The sequence below is a fragment of the Propithecus coquereli genome, unplaced genomic scaffold (assembly GCF_000956105.1).
Source record: "Propithecus coquereli isolate 6110/MARCELLA unplaced genomic scaffold, Pcoq_1.0 Scaffold28, whole genome shotgun sequence".
Lineage (NCBI taxonomy): Eukaryota > Metazoa > Chordata > Mammalia > Primates > Indriidae > Propithecus > Propithecus coquereli.
The window spans coordinates 12134419-12149616 of record NW_012148396.1 but is presented as its reverse complement, the minus strand read 5'-3'; the positions used below and the strand labels follow the sequence as shown (position 1 = coordinate 12149616).

Here is a 15198-nt window from a genome sequence, read left to right as displayed (position 1 = left end):
CACCGTCTTGGGAAGTGAAGAGGGTATGGCAGAGAAGCGAGGAAGGCAGGGGTCATAGTGTTGATGGGAGGATTTCCGGTGGCAGTTTTATGACTTGGTTCCCATACTTCCAACAACCTGAGTCCTGCATGACACGGTCACTCTGCTCTCCCTGTGGGGTCAGGGCTGGAGGTACAGGCAGGCCCTGGCCCTGGGAAAGCACTGTCCGGTCTCTGAACTGTGTTGGGGTAGGGCAGAGGGGGCCACAGTGTCTGGGCCCCTGCCTGTTCTACCAAGCAGTGTTCCCAGCAAGACCATAACGTTGTTATTTATGACTCCCATTCACCCAGCACCTGGAATGAAAACATGTATTTGAAGCAAGATAGAAAGACACTTAATTCTGAGGTACAGATTGGGGCCTTCTCTCCTCTCCTATGTTTAATGCAACCTTGAGGCCCAAAGAGGTTCTGCCCTGGCTTGGCCTTCCTCCTCCTCATCTCATCTGTAAAATGGGAGAAACTGGGCTTGAATGAGGCAGTCTCGAGGTTTGCCTCTTGTCCTGAACTTCCAGATCCTCTCTTCACTTGCTCTCCCAGGTTTATTTCTTATACTTGGGGACCGTATTTGTTTCCTGGGGCTGCCATAACCAACTACCACCAACTGAGTGGCTCAAACAACAGAAATACATGGACTTCCAGTTCTCGAGGCCGAAAGTCTGAAATCAAGAGGTACACAAGGTCATTTCCTTCTGAGGGCTGTGAGGCAAGGATCCGCCGCAGGCCTCTCTCCTCTGCGTGTAGATGGCCGTCTTCTCCCTGTGTCGCCACATCATCTTTTCTCTGTGCATGTCTGTGTCTGTGTCCAAATTTCCCTTTTTATAAAGACACCAGTCACATCGGAGTGGGGGCCCAGCCTACTCCAGTATGACCTCATCCTAACTAATTAACGTCTGCAACCACCCTGCTTCCCCGGTAAGGGTAAGTTTGTATTCTGAAGGGATTAGGCGTCAGGAGCTCAGCGTGATGTGGAATAACCCTGCTGGCTCCACTGGCCTGTCCTCACCCGACCCTGAGCGTCCAGGGTGACGGACGGCGCCAGCAGGGCAGAGGCTGTGCTCCACCGACTGCTTCTGAGGCCCGGGGCAGGAGGGGCTGGGCCAGCCTGGGTCGTGCTGTCTGGCGCCTTTGCAGTAGGGTGGCCCAGCCCTGTGAAGAGGGGCCGCCTGGTCCTGCTGACCAGCTGCCACGTCCAGCCCCTTGGTGGAATGGTCAGCCTGCCGCTAGGCTCCATGCCCAGCCCACTCCCACCTGGCCCTCCCTCCTGCCCATGTCTGCCACATCTCTCTGGGCCGTGCACCCTGGAGCAGGTGTGGCTACTTATGGGCCACTTTATAGAGGAGCTGCTCACACCCCCCATGGGCTGGGCCAGGCTGAGACCTGAGAGACCAAGGAAGGGCCTGTGGCCAGAGGTTCTGGCCTGCACAGCAACCTCTCCATGGGGTCAGGGCTCCTCAGCCCAGGGTCAGCATGGTGACACTGCTCTTGGGTGCCCTAGGCCCCCCCTTGGAACATACCCTTGGAGAGTCCCTCTGACCTGCTGGGAGCCTGAGGGAAGCTGAGTGACCTGCAGGACAGGATGCACCTGTTGATGGGCTCTGGGTCAGGAGTAGCAGTGACAGGCAGAGTGGTGGCAGTTCTGGCTCGGGGCCCACCTCACTCACTTCCTGACCCCTCCCATCCCTCCCTCCCCAGTGCCTTGATGCCCCTTCCTGCAGCAAAGGTGGTGCAGGCCCAGTCGTGGGGACTGCTAGCTGAGGCACCAGACCTGAGCCCCAGGGGTGGTATTGGCTCCAAGGAGCCCTGACCATGATTGGTCTAAGGACCTGGGGAGTAGGGCAGTCACCCAGCTTTCCCTCCTGGGGGAGTCCCCCAAAGAGCTGAGCTGGAGACCACCCCTAGGCAGAGGCCATCACAGGGAGCTGGAGCCATGGGAGAGGAGCAGGGAGACAAGGACTGGGGGTGCAGCTGGGCAGGGCCATCTGCATGCGGCCGTCCCCCACAGAAGGTGGGACAAACAGCCACATGCCCCCTCAGGAGGTGAGGGTAGACAGGCACATGCCCACCCTAGCCAGCCTTACACTACCCTCTGGAAGTGAGGGGCCAGCACACACCTGGATTTCATGGCCTGGTGGGGACGCTTTGCTACTTGTGATGGCTTGGCCACAGGAAAAGTGGCTCCAGGGTGCACCCGAGGCCACAAGCCATAGCCAGCACCACTGTACCTCCCTGTAGGACTTAATGGACAGGGTCCAGGTGTCTGATGAGCAGAGCTGGGACCGCGTGGTTGGCCTGGCAGAGCCCTGGGGAAACATGGAACACATCAGAGCTCACTCCTCTGTGGGGACAGGGCTCCCCAGCAGCCAGCAGCAGCCATGAAGCATGGCCAGTGTGGAGGACATGAAAGGGGACAAGCAAACAGGTGTCCAAAGGCTGGCCTAGGGTCCAGGGAGCCTTGGTGAGCAGGTGTGAATGTGGCCCCTGGTGGGTGGGCTGTGGGCAGAGCCATGGAGCTGTCCACCCCACCCCAGGAGGCCTGATCCCATCTGGGATCTCTGGGCAGCAAAGGGGAGGACCAGCCGGCAGAGCCACATGAGGCTCTTATGCTAGGCTGGGGCTTCCAGCAGGCCAGGCCCCTCTGGGGCTAGTGTTTCCAGCCTGCCTTGAAAGGGGGGTGCCAGGACTGGCTTCGGAGGGGGTTGCCAGGCACTTCCAAGGAGACAGGGAACCTTCTCAGAGCCCAGGTGGAGGGGCTGGACCTGTGGGGTGAGGCCCAGCTATCACCCGCAACCAGGGCTGGAAGCCTGCTGTGGACACAGCGGACACAGACAGCCCAGCTTGTTACAAGGTCAGGGCAGAGGGGCCCACAGAGAGCCCAGGGACACCTGCACCCAGGGAGCTGGCCCCTAGGGCTGGGCAGGACCTGGGGAGAGAGGGCAGGAGAGGGAGTGTTGCTGGGCAGCCACCCCCAGCTGGCAGGGCCCCTGCCTGCTCCCACTGTCCGGCAGCACTGGCAGGTCTGCATTTGCCCTGCCAACTCCAGAAAAGCCGTGGGAGCTCCCCACCCCTGCGACAGCCGCGCTCCTTGGCTCCTTCGCAGTGATTGGGGCGGGGGGATGGGAGGGCCTTTGCCTGTCCCGCCCCGCCCCACGTCCCCACCCCCCTACCCCCCCGCCGCCACACACCCCGCCCACTCCCCCAGACGGAGGGCGGGACCGCTTTGGGGAGGGGCCTGCGTGGCTTTAAATGTGGGCGGCAGGAGGCTAGCGAGGGAGAGCACACCGGTTGTCCTGTGAATGGGAGCAGGTAGGTGGGGACGAGGGCCAGGGCCACCAAGGGAAACCGAAACAATACCTGCAGGTCCCTGGGTTGGGGACGTGGCAGGCGGTGCAGCCGGCAGGGAACTTGGGACTCTGTCCTGGCCGGTTTCCCACCTGAGTCCGGGCTGGGCCTGGGGGATGCGGCCAAGTGTGGGGGTCCTCGCGGGTCCCCCAGCTTCTGGGCAGGTTGGTGCGACGCCCTGGGCGGCCCCGCAGGTCCGGTTCCTTCCTGTCCTTGCCCCAGCAGGGCCGGGGTTGACAGATTGAGAGGGCAGGGTCTCCTGGCAGCGTTGCTGGGGCAAGGAGGGTGTTGCTGACCCGTGGGGGAGCTACCTGCTGTCCAGGGTGAGCGGTCAAAGGGAGGGCCGCTCTGGTCATCTCGAGACTCTGGGGAGGCATAGGCAGGAGGGGCCCTGCCCCCTCCCCTCAACCACCCGCCAAGCTCCTGTCAAGGTCTCTGACTGCAGGTCAGAGTGCAGATGGGTGGGGTCTTCCCACCACCTGCCCACATGGGGGCAGAGGTCAAGGTTGCTGCCTGGTCACCTGGATCTGTTTTGGCCTGGCTCCAGGCTGGAGTGGGGGTTCTGCAATCTGTGGGGACAGGTCACACCACGCCTGAAGGATGCAGACCCACCCTCCTCAAGAATGGCCCTCCTTCCACTTGGCACCTGGGGGTTGCCTGAGGTGGGGGCCCTTTTCCGCCTCGGACTCCTGGGCAATCTGCTGGGTCTCCTCCCCCAGCCCAGCCTGAAGAGGATGCTGACCCTTTGGCTTCTGTGACACATTGGGCTTGCCTGGGTCTCCTGCCTTGAAGCTGCTCCTTCCTCCCTCCCCAGGCCCTGCCCTGGATGCCCCAGCTGCCTTCCCCAGGTCCACAATGTGGATACAGGCTGCCCACTTTGGACCTTCCCCATGCCCAGCCTGGGAAGGGGCAGGGCCTGGGAGACACATACCAGGTCCAAGGTCACCACTGAGGGCAGAGAGAGTGGCAAGGCCATCCCCAGTCTGCAGCTCCTGCCCTCACACACAGGCCCCGCCTGCGGGGCTCCTGGCCTCTTCCCTGAATCTTCCTTTGTTCAGGGAATTTGAGCCGCTGGCCCCAGCCCGGCTCACGCTGGCTGTCTCTGGCTTTCTTGCCTGGGCATCGCCCTTCTCCACGGCAGCACACCTGTCTGGGCCCACTGCCCAGTCCAGGTCAAGGGCCGCCCAAGGCCATGGCCCCTAGCCCCTTGCCCTGCCTCAGCCACAATGCCGGACCTCCCCTGGGCTGGGTGGTGAGGTGCTTCTCTCCTCTCCCCACCTGGGACAGGCCCTTCACCTGGCCCTCCTGCCAGAGCCCACCCTGGGCTAGACGCTGTCCTTGTGCATGGTTCTCTTGGGCTCCCAGACCCTGTGAAGGGGGCCCCGGAACGAGGCACACTTGGCAGAGGAAATGGTGCCTGGCAGTCACTGGTGCAGGTGGGCACAACGGCACCCAGGTCAGGTTCCTGGAAGTGGAGTCTGAGACAGGTCATTAGGGAGTGGCCTCAGGAATGCCTGGGGGAAGGGAAGTGAGGAGGCAGGTTGGGCAGAGGGAGAAGCTGGCCTGTGCTGCTGTATCGCCACCCCCAAAAGCAAGTCTGGGCAGCCCTGTGTCCACCATGGCCCACTGTGCCCTTGAACTCGGCCTCTTCCTGGGGAAGTGCGTAAGGAGAAGGCTCGCAGGACGGACCCAGCCCTTCCACTGCAGCAGGTCTCAGCAGCACTGGGCACCTGAGGCCTCGTCCCACTATCCAGTCCAGATGTCTCAACCTGATGCATGTCTGCTGGCTCAAGGCTCACTGGGGAGTGACCAGACCCCCTTCCCTAGGGTTCTCTCCCAGGCAGAACTGGGCAAGGCAGACCCACGTGGCTACCAGGGCCCACATGTGCCCTAGCCCCACACACACCCTGCCCACTGTATAGGGGCCCCACACCCTATTGGTCAAGTGTGCTACCCTGCTGGGTGGGTGACTTCCCTCTGGCTGCAGAGTCTGGACACGAGGGGCCAGAGTGCCTTGGGAGCCATGATAGCCTTTGGCTCAGTGGGCCTGGCTGTGTCCACTGGCAAAAGCTCTCCTTCCTCTGGGGACCAGGACTTCTAAACCCACTGACCCAGAGCCGTGCGGTTGAGGAGCCCAAGCTCCCAGTGGGTCACTGGGAAGATGGTGGGTGGTTCCTGGACCTGCGTGGCTCATGTCCTGGGACACAGTACTGGGGGAAAGCCATGATTTAGAGTAGAATGCCTGGCCTTCTGGGATATGGTGCCTCAGCCTGCAAGGTGTCCCCTGGGAGCCAGTGCTTCAGCTGTGCCTACAGCAGGTCATCCGAACTCTGTTAGGCCAGCTGCTTCCTGGGTGGCACACTGTATAGAGAAGGGCCCTGGGCAGCCCGTGGGCTGGTACTGTCCAGCTGTTCACTTGCAGCCTTTCGTGATTTTTTTCTGGAGCTTAGTTGCTTAGCAGCAGTCCCCCGGGCCTATCCTGCATGTCCTCTGTATCTTCTCAGCTGCCTGACACCGTCCCAAGTGCACCACCTTGGAAGAGCTGGACTGTGACTGTGCTTCCTCCACCCTGGGCTCTCCTCGCTCCCCCAGCTGAGCGGCCATTTCCCTGGTTCTGGATTCCCAAAGGGGCTGGCAATAGGGTCACCTGCCCACAGCCTTCCCAAGCCAGGGGCTGAGTCCTGCACCCCTGGAGGGTGTCTGGGCAGCACCTGTCCACCCCACCAGGTCCTGTGACATCAAAGCCCTATCTTACTACTGACTGTGGGGGCTCTGTGCCCATCCCAGCCATGCCGCCCCGGCACAGGGAAGACTCAAGCCCACCTCCCCTGCCATCCCCAGTGAGGGCTCCTGCTCTGTGGTGTGGAGGCCCCCCGAGTGGACAGGCTGCAGGGCAGCATGGGAGGCTCGAAAGCTGTGGGATTAGGGCACGAGATGCTCATGAGCTGTGAGGTGGCCCCCTGTGGGGCCAGCCTGGAAGAGAGGATGGGGGGACCCTGGTGCCTTCCAGGGTTAGGCTCTGCAAGTTCACAGAGCACAGGTGGGCATGGGTGCCCATGAGACCAGGAAGCGGCTGGATACGTGGTTCTGGGCTCCAGCTGTAGATTTAAGGAGCTGAGGGCAGACACGAGGCAGTTTCTGATTTAATGGGTGGATGGAGGCAGAGTAGAATCCCGTCACCAGGGAGAGGAGTCAGAGGTGGGTGGTAGTCAGGTCCATGCATTTGTTGAACTTGGCAGCCAGACTTGGAGGCTGCCGCAGCAGGAGCTGTGGAGTGGGGGTGAGGAGTGGACGTGGGGGTCTGACCCTTCTCCCAGGACGCTGTGTGGGAGGAGGTATGGGCAGGCTTCTGAGCGGAGGGAAGGTTCCAGGAGGAATGAGGGGGACTAGGGACCATGGTTCTGAGGAAAAAGGGAGCAGACCTGGCCCCCGGGCAGTGGACATGGCAGGTGGGGAGGTGTACCCATGACCACAGACTAGGGGGCTTAAAACAGCAGAAACTGACCCTCCTGCAGCTCTGGAGGCCAAAGTCTGAAAGGGAGGTGTAGACAGGGCCATGCCCAGCCTCTGCCTCCATCATCATGAGGCTGCCTCCTCCCTGAGTGTCATCATGTAGGGACACTGGCTGCACTGGGTTAGGACCAATCCCATTCATCTTACCTTGGTGACATCCACAAAGCACAGGAGGTGAGTAGGACTTGACATGTTTTGGGGGTGGCACAATTCAACACGGCATAGAAGGGGGCAGACTAGGTGGAGGCGGTGGGTGTGCAGGTGTGGCCAGGATGGAAGAGTGGCTATACAGCTCTCTGCTGAGAGGGGCAGCATGTGGAGCTCTGGGGCATGGAGCCAGGTGACAGCACCGGTGGGTGAGAGGCCCTTGCCTGGCCTATACATGGCTCTTGCCAGGATTGGCACCCGTCCACTGAATCTGTGGCCCTAGTCCGGGCCCCCCAGGGCAGGGTGTGGTTGTAGGGGGCCACAGCCCAGAGGCCATGGTGGTGGGGTGGGCTAAGGGGGATGTGGGATTGAGTGGGCAGAGGAGACACAGGGCCAGGCTGAGGCAGGACACCTGCTGGGTCAGAGGGCAGGCATCTCACAGGAGCCAGGTGGGGAGCTGGGGAGGGAGAGGGGGACCTCAGGAGCTGTGGCAGGGCTGGTGCTCCTAGATTTGAAGGCAGGGGCGTCCCTAGTGGGGGTGGAAGGTTTCAAGAGGCTTCTGGATCAGGGCAGGCACAGGACGGAGCCTTTGGGGAACCAAAGGAAGAGCCCAGAGGTTGCAAGACCCTGCCAGGCAGAGGGTAGGCCCTTGTGGGTGGGGCCACAGCCTTCTTGGACCAGGGCTGAGCCCCAGAGGCAGGGCTGAGGACAAAGGGGCCAGGAAGGTGTTGGACCAAGGTCAGGACAAGCCTCCGAGGACAGCCCCCCAGGCCTGAGAGGCTGCCGATGGCCAGCCCCTGGCCCCTGAGCTCACACTGTCCCTCTGCATGCTCTGAGCTCCTGGGGCCTCCTTCACTCCCTCTACAGGATTCTTCATGGCCTGGGCAGGCCCCTGGATGGGGGATGCTTGTTCCCCAGGGCAGGGCCGACTGGGCATTCCACTTGCAGGAGCAGATCTGGCTTCTCAAGGAACGCTCTGGCCTGGGTGTCTGGACTCGTCCAGCTCAGGATGGTCTGGGGTTGTGTCTGGGATAGTGTCTTCCGCTCACACCCACCCAGGGCACTCAGAGTCCCTGGCTGAGCCTTTTTGTCCCCCACAGGACACAAGTGGACCTCCAGCAAGTTCTGCACAACCAGCTGTGTGTGATGAGTGGCCACACCTCTCCTCCTCTTGACGTCCTGGTCACTGACAGCACGGAGCAAGCCAGCATCACCCAAACCATGATAGCCATACCAGGAGCCAGCAGCCCCTCTGGGCCCCAGGCCGAGGCAGCGCCGTCCTCCCAGGCCAAAAGCATAGCTGGGGTGTACGTGGAGGCCTCAGGCCAGGCCGAGAGCTTCTACACTGCCATGAGACAGGGCCTCCTGCCTGACAGCCTTGGGCTGGCTCTGCTGGAGGCCCAGGCAGCCACTGGGGGCCTTGTGGACCCTGCCCGGGGCCAGCTGCTCCCTGTGTCAGAGGCACTGCGTCAGGGCCTGGTGGGGTTGGAGCTAAAGGAGAAGCTGCTGGCCGCTGAGGGCGCGGTCACTGGCTACTCAGACCCCTATGGGGGTGAGAAGCTGTCACTCTTTCAGGCCATCGGGAAGGAGGTTGTGGACAGGGCTCTGGGGTGGAGCTGGCTGGAGGCCCAGCTGGCCACGGGGGGCCTGGTAGACCCCACCCGGGGTATTCGAGTGGCCCCAGAACCAGCCTGCCAGCAGGGCCTCCTGGATCAGGAGACTTGGAACAGCCTGTTGGAGCTCGAGCCCAGCATGGGGGTCCCAGGCTTCCTTGACCCCAACACACTGGAGCGGCTGATGTACCGTGAGCTGCTGGAGAGGTGCGTACGGGCCCCTGGCTTGGGGCTGGCCCTGCTGCCTGTCAAGGTCACCTTCCGCTCTCTGGGCGGGGCGGTGAGTGCAACTGAGCTGCTGGAGGCTGGCATCCTGGACGAGCAGACCGTCCAGTGCCTTCGGGAGGGCAGGCTGGCTGTGGCAGACGTGAGCAGGCACGCCGAAGTGCAGCGCTACCTGGAGGGTACTGGCAGTGTGGCAGGGGTCGTCCTGTTGCCCGAAGGCCTCAAGAAGAGCTTTTTCCAGGCCACCGCTGAGCACCTGATTCCAATGGGCATCGCACTCCCACTTCTGGAGGCTCAAGCCGCCACCCACACCCTGGTGGACCCAGCCACAGGCCAGCGGCTATGGGTGGAAGAGGCGGTCAGGGTGGGTTTGGTCGGCCCAGAGCTGCACGAGCCGCTCCTGTTGGCAGAGCAGGCTGTGACAGGGTACCACGACCCCTTCAGCAGCACCCGAATCCCCCTCTTCCAGGCCATGAAGAAGGAGCTCGTGGACAGGCCACTGGCGCTACGGCTCCTGGATGCGCAGCTGGCCACAGGCGGGCTAGTCTGTCCGGCCCGCAGGCTCCGGCTGCCCCTGGAGGCTGCCCTGCGCTCTGGCTGCCTGGACGAGGCCACTCAACAGTTGCTCTTGAAGGCAGCTGAATTCACAGACCCCAGCACACACAGGAGACTACATTATGAGCAGCTGCTGGCCCGTTGTGTCACTGACCCCGAGACGGGCCTCGCCTTCTTGCCCCTCCCAGGGGGACCCTGTGGAGAGAAGCCCCAGGGACCCCCGTTCATTGAGCACTGCACTCGGCAGGCTTTGAGTGCGGCTGTGACCACCATCTCCATGGGGAGGTTCCAGGGTCAGCCCGTGTCTCTCTGGGAGCTGCTCTTCTCCGAGGCAGTCCCCATGAAGCAGAGGGTGACACTGGCCCAGCGGCACCAGGAAGGGACCCTGTCGGTGGAAGAGCTGGCTGCTGAGTTGAAAATTATCATTGAGCAGGCTGCAGCCAATGCCAGGGTCACCTTTGCTGGGTTGAGGGACACCGTAACACCAGGGGAGCTGCTGAGAGCCAAGATCATCGGCCAGGACCTGTTTGAGCAGCTGGAACGAGGACAGACCACAGCCCAGGATGTGGGCAGCCTGGACTCAGTGCAGAGGTACCTGCAGGGAACGGGCTGCATTGCTGGCCTGCTGCTGCCTGGCTCCCAGGAGCGGCTCAGCATCTACGAGGCCCGCGGTAAGGGGCTCCTCAGGCCTGGCACCGCCCTTATCCTCCTTGAGGCACAAGCTGCCACTGGCTTCATCATCGACCCCAAAGAAAACAAGAGACACTCTGTTGAGGAGGCGCTGAGGGCTGGTGTCATCGGGCCCGATGTGTACATGAAGCTGCTGTCGGCCGAGCGCGCCGTCACCGGCTACACCGACCCCTACACCGGGGAGCAGATCTCCCTCTTCCAGGCCATGCAGAGGGACCTCATCGTCCGCGACCACGGCATCCGCCTGCTGGAGGCCCAGATCGCCACAGGTGGGGTCATCGACCCCGTACACAGCCACCGCCTGCCCGTGGACGTGGCCTACCAGCGCGGCTACTTCGACCAGACCCTGAATTCGATCCTGTTAGACCCTTCTGACGACACCAAGGGCTTCTTCGACCCCAACACGCACGAGAACCTCACATACCTGCAGCTGCTGGAGCGCTGTGTGCGCGACCCCAAGACAGGCCTGTACCTGCTGCCGCTCCGCAGCGCACAGCCCCAGCTGGTGGACGGGGCCACCCGGCAGACCTTCCAGAAGTTGCTGCTGTCTGTGAAGTATGGACGGTTCCAAGGGCAGAGGGTCTCCGCGTGGGAGCTGATCAACTCGGAATACTTCAGTGAGGACCAGAGGAAGCAGCTGCTGCAGCAGTACCGGCTGCGCAAAGTCACGCAGGAGCACGTCAAGCGGCTGCTGGAGGCAGCATCGCGGAGGCGGGCAGACATCATGCTGCCTGCACTGCAGGGCCGTGTCAGCGCCTACCAGCTCCTGGAGGCCCACATCATCGACCAGCAACTCCTGGACCAAGTGCTGGCGCAGACAATCAGTCCTGAGGCCCTCCTCCGCATGGACAACATCCGCAGGTTCCTGCGCGGCTCCGGTGCTGTGGGTGGTGTGCTGCTGCAGCCTTCCAACCAGCGGCTCAGCCTCTACCAGGCCATGAAGCAGAAGCTGCTGCGACCTAGTGTGGCCCTGGCTCTGCTGGAGGCTCAGGCGGCCACTGGCACCATCGTGGACCCTTGCAGTCTGGAGACCCTCTCAGTGGATGAGGCTGTGCGTAGGGGCGTGGTGGGGCCAGAGCTGTGTGGCAGGCTGAGGAGGGCCGAGGGTGCCGTCACTGGCTTCAGAGACCCCTTCTCTGGGAAGCGGGTGTCCCTGTTCCAGGCCATGAGGAAGGGCCTTGTCCCTTTGGAGCAAGCTGCCCGCCTCCTAGAGGCCCAGGTGGCCACAGGAGGGGTCATTGACCCTGAAGGCCACCTACACCTCCCCATGCCGGTGGCCATCCAGCGTGGCTACATTGACCGGGAAATGGAGACGGCTGTGTCCAGTGCTTCTGAGACTTTCCCCACACCAGACAGCCAGGGACACACCAGCTATGCCCAGATCCTGAAGCAGTGTGCCCAGGACAAAGCCTCTGGCCTTCACCTCCTGCCCTTGCCAGAAAGTGCTCCCACCATCCCCACTGACGAGCAGGTCCAGGAGACCCTGCAGGCCACACCGGGGACGGAGGATGGCATGTCCCTCTGGGACCTGCTTGGCTCCTGCCACTTCACTGAGGAGCAGCGGAGGGGCTTCCTGGAGGACATCCGGGAGGGGAAGACCACCGTGCCACAGTTGCAGGCAGCCGTGCAGAAGTGGGTGCAGGGAGCCAAGCTCCTGGCCCAGGCCCGTGTCACGGTGCCTGGCCCGCGGGGTGAGGTCCCCGCTGTCTGGTTACTGGATGCTGGCATCATCACCCAGGAGACCCTTGAAGCGCTGGCTCGAGGCACGCTGTTGCCCACTGAGGTGGCTGAGCAGCCAGCGGTGAAGGCCTGCTTGTGGGGCACAGGCTGCGTGGCTGGCATGTCGCTGCAGCCCTCTGGGGCCAAGGTCAGCATTGCTCAGGCTGTGAAGGATGGCGTCCTGCCTGCAGGCCTGGGTCAGAGGCTGCTGGAGGCCCAGGTAGCATCTGGATCCCTTGTTGACCCTCTGACCAACCAGAGATTGTCAGTGGATGATGCAGTGAAGGCCGGCCTGGTGGGCAGGGAGCTGAGTGAGCCGCTCCGGCAGGCCGAAAGGGCTGCAGCTGGGTACACAGACCCCTACTCGGGGGGCTCCCTCTCGCTGTGGCAGGCCATGGAGAAGGGGCTTGTGCCCCAGAGTGAGGGCTTTCCCCTCCTGCAGGCACAGCTGGCCACGGGGGGTGTGGTGGACCCTGTCCACGGGGTGCACCTACCCCAGGCAGTGGCCTGCAGGCTCGGCCTCCTGGACGAGCAGACGGGCCAGGCGCTGACCACGACAGATGCAGACAACAAGTTCTTCTTCGACCCCAATACGAGGGACAAGGTAACATACCAGCAGCTCAAGGAACGCTGCCTGCTGGATGCCGAGACCGGCCTGTGGCTGCTACCGCTCCCCCAGGACAGAGCACTAGAGGTGGATGACCACACCGCTGTAGCCTTGAGGGCCATGAAAGTGCCCGTTAGCATGGGGAGGTTTCAAGGCTGCAGCGTGTCGCTCTGGGACCTGCTGTGCTCCGAGTACATTGGCCCTGACAAGCGACGGGAGCTGGCAGCACTCTGCCGGTCTGGGAGGGCTGCAGCGCTACGGCAGGTGGTCAGTGCGGTTACTGCCCTGGTGGAGGCTGCAGAGGGGCAGCCCCCACAGGCCACCTTCACAGGGCTCCGGAAGCAGGTATCAGCCCGGGACTTGTTCAGGTCTCAGCTGATCTCCAAGAAGACACTGGATGAGCTGCAGCAGGGGAAGAGGACCGTGCAGGAGGTCATGCAGACGGACAGCGTGCGGCGGTCCCTGGAGGGAGGCAACTTCATTGCCGGGGTCCTCATCCAGGGCACCAAGGAGAGGCTGAGCATCCCGGAGGCACTGAGAAGGTGCATCCTGCGGCCCGGCACAGCCCTGGTGCTGCTGGAGGCACAAGCGGCCACGGGCTTTATCATTGACCCTGTGAAGAACCAGAAGCTGACTGTGGAGCAGGCATTCGAAGCAGGGATGTTTGGCAGAGAAACCTACATGAAGCTTCTGTCAGCCGAGCGTGCCGTCACCGGCTACACTGACCCCTACACCGGGGAGCAAATCTCCCTCTTCCAAGCCATGCAGAAGGACCTCATCGTGCGTGACCACGGCATCCGCCTGCTGGAGGCCCAGATCGCCACGGGTGGCATCATCGACCCCGTGCACAGCCACCGCCTGCCCGTGGACGTGGCTTATCAGCGCGGCTACTTTGACGAGGAAATGAACCGTGTGCTGGAGGACCCAAGCGATGACACCAAGGGCTTCTTCGACCCCAACACGCACGAGAACCTCACATACCTGCAACTGCTGGAGCGCTGTGTGTGTGACCCTGAGACAGGCCTGTACCTGCTACAAATTGTAAAGAAAGGAGAAACCTACACGTACATTGATGAGACCACAAGGCAAGTTCTCCAATCTAGGACTCTGAAAATGCGCGTGGGCCGGTTTGCCAACCAGACAGTGTCTCTCTGGGACCTGCTATCCTCAGCATACTTCACAGATGACAGGAAGCGTGAGCTCGTGCAGGACTATGGAGCTCGGGACAGGGGCCTGGAGGAATTGTCAGCAGTCATCACCACGGCCATCGAAGAGGCAGAAGAGCAGAACCAAGCCATCAAGGTGGCAGCCATCAGGGGGGACACGACAGCTGCAGAGTTGTTCCACGCTGGGGTTGTGGATAAAACGACCCTGGATACACTTCGCCAGGGTAACAGGGGTGAGCAGGACCTCAAGCAGCTGGAGCATGTGAGGATCTATCTGGAAGGCAGTGGCTGCATCGCTGGGGTGACTGTGCCCGCCACCCAGGAGGTCATGACCTTCCACGAGGCCAGCAGGAAAGAGCTCATCCCCACAGTGTTCGCAGCCCAGCTGCTGGAGGCACAGGCTGCCACCGGGTTCCTGCTGGATCCCCACACTCACCAGAAGCTGTCCGTAGATGAGGCCGTGGCTGTGGGCCTAGTGGGCGAGGAGCTGCAGGAAAGGCTCTTAAACGCCGAGAAGGCTGCCACAGGCTACGAGGACCCTGACTCAGGAGACACAATCCCATTGTTCCAGGCCATGCAAAGGAAGCTTGTCACAACGGCAGAAGCCTTGAGATTGCTGGAGGTGCAGGTGGCCACGGGCGGCATCATCGACCCACAGCAACACCACCGGCTCCCACTACAGACAGCCTACAGACGTGGCTGTCTGCACGAGGACACTTATGCACTCATCGCTGATCAGAAACACATGAAGAAAAGGTTTGTGGACCCCAACACACAGGAGAAGGTCACCTACCAGATGCTCCAGGAGAGGTGCCAGAGGCAGGAGCACACAGGCTGGGCTCTGTTCCCCGTGGTCAGGGACACACAGCAGCCTGAGTACATTGATGAGGCCACCAGAAAGGCTCTTGAGGCAGAGCAGGTAGAAGTAACAGTGGGGAGGTACCGAGGCCAGAAGAGAACAGTCTGGGACCTCCTGAACTCAGAATATGTGACGGAGGAAAGAAAGCTTGAGCTGGTGAGAATGTACAAAAGGGAAACAGCACGACCACTACAGAAGGTAGTACATGTGATATTAGACATCATCAAAGAGCATGAAACCAGCAGGGAGCAACTGTGGTTCCGAGGGATAAAAAGAAATATCACAGCATCTGAGCTGGTAAGCGCAGACATCATCACCACAGAGACCCTACGGGAACTAGAGACAGGAACATGCACACCACAGCAGGTGACCGCAGATGAGCGAGTGAAGCGCTACCTGGAGGGCACCAGCTGCATCGCGGGCGTCCTGGTGCCCGCCAAGGACGAGCCCGGCCGCCAGGAGAAGATGAGCATCTACCAGGCCATGTGGAAGGGCGTGCTGCGGCCCGGCACGGCCCTGGTGCTGCTGGAGGCGCAGGCGGCCACCGGCTTCGTCATCGACCCGGTGCGCAACCAGAAGCTGTCCGTGGAGGAGGCGGTGGCCGCGGGCCTGGTGGGCGGGGAGATCCGGGAGAAGCTGCTGTCGGCCGAGCGCGCCGTCACCGGCTACACCGACCCCTACACCGGGGAGCAGATCTCCCTCTTCCAGGCCATGCAGAGGGACCTCA

The 15198-nt window shown here is 62.1% G+C and overlaps 1 protein-coding gene across 1 annotated transcript; it reads left to right on the top strand.

Annotated features, from left to right (window-relative positions):
• Positions 1-8183: 8183 nt before the first annotated feature.
• Positions 8184-15197, top strand: EPPK1 (epiplakin 1; the record flags this gene model as incomplete). The annotated part of the gene is made up of 1 exon (XM_012647955.1): positions 8184-15197. A coding segment is annotated over exon 1 (7014 nt), but the record flags the coding sequence as incomplete, so codon positions are not given.
• Between the last annotated feature and the right edge of the window lies 1 nt (position 15198).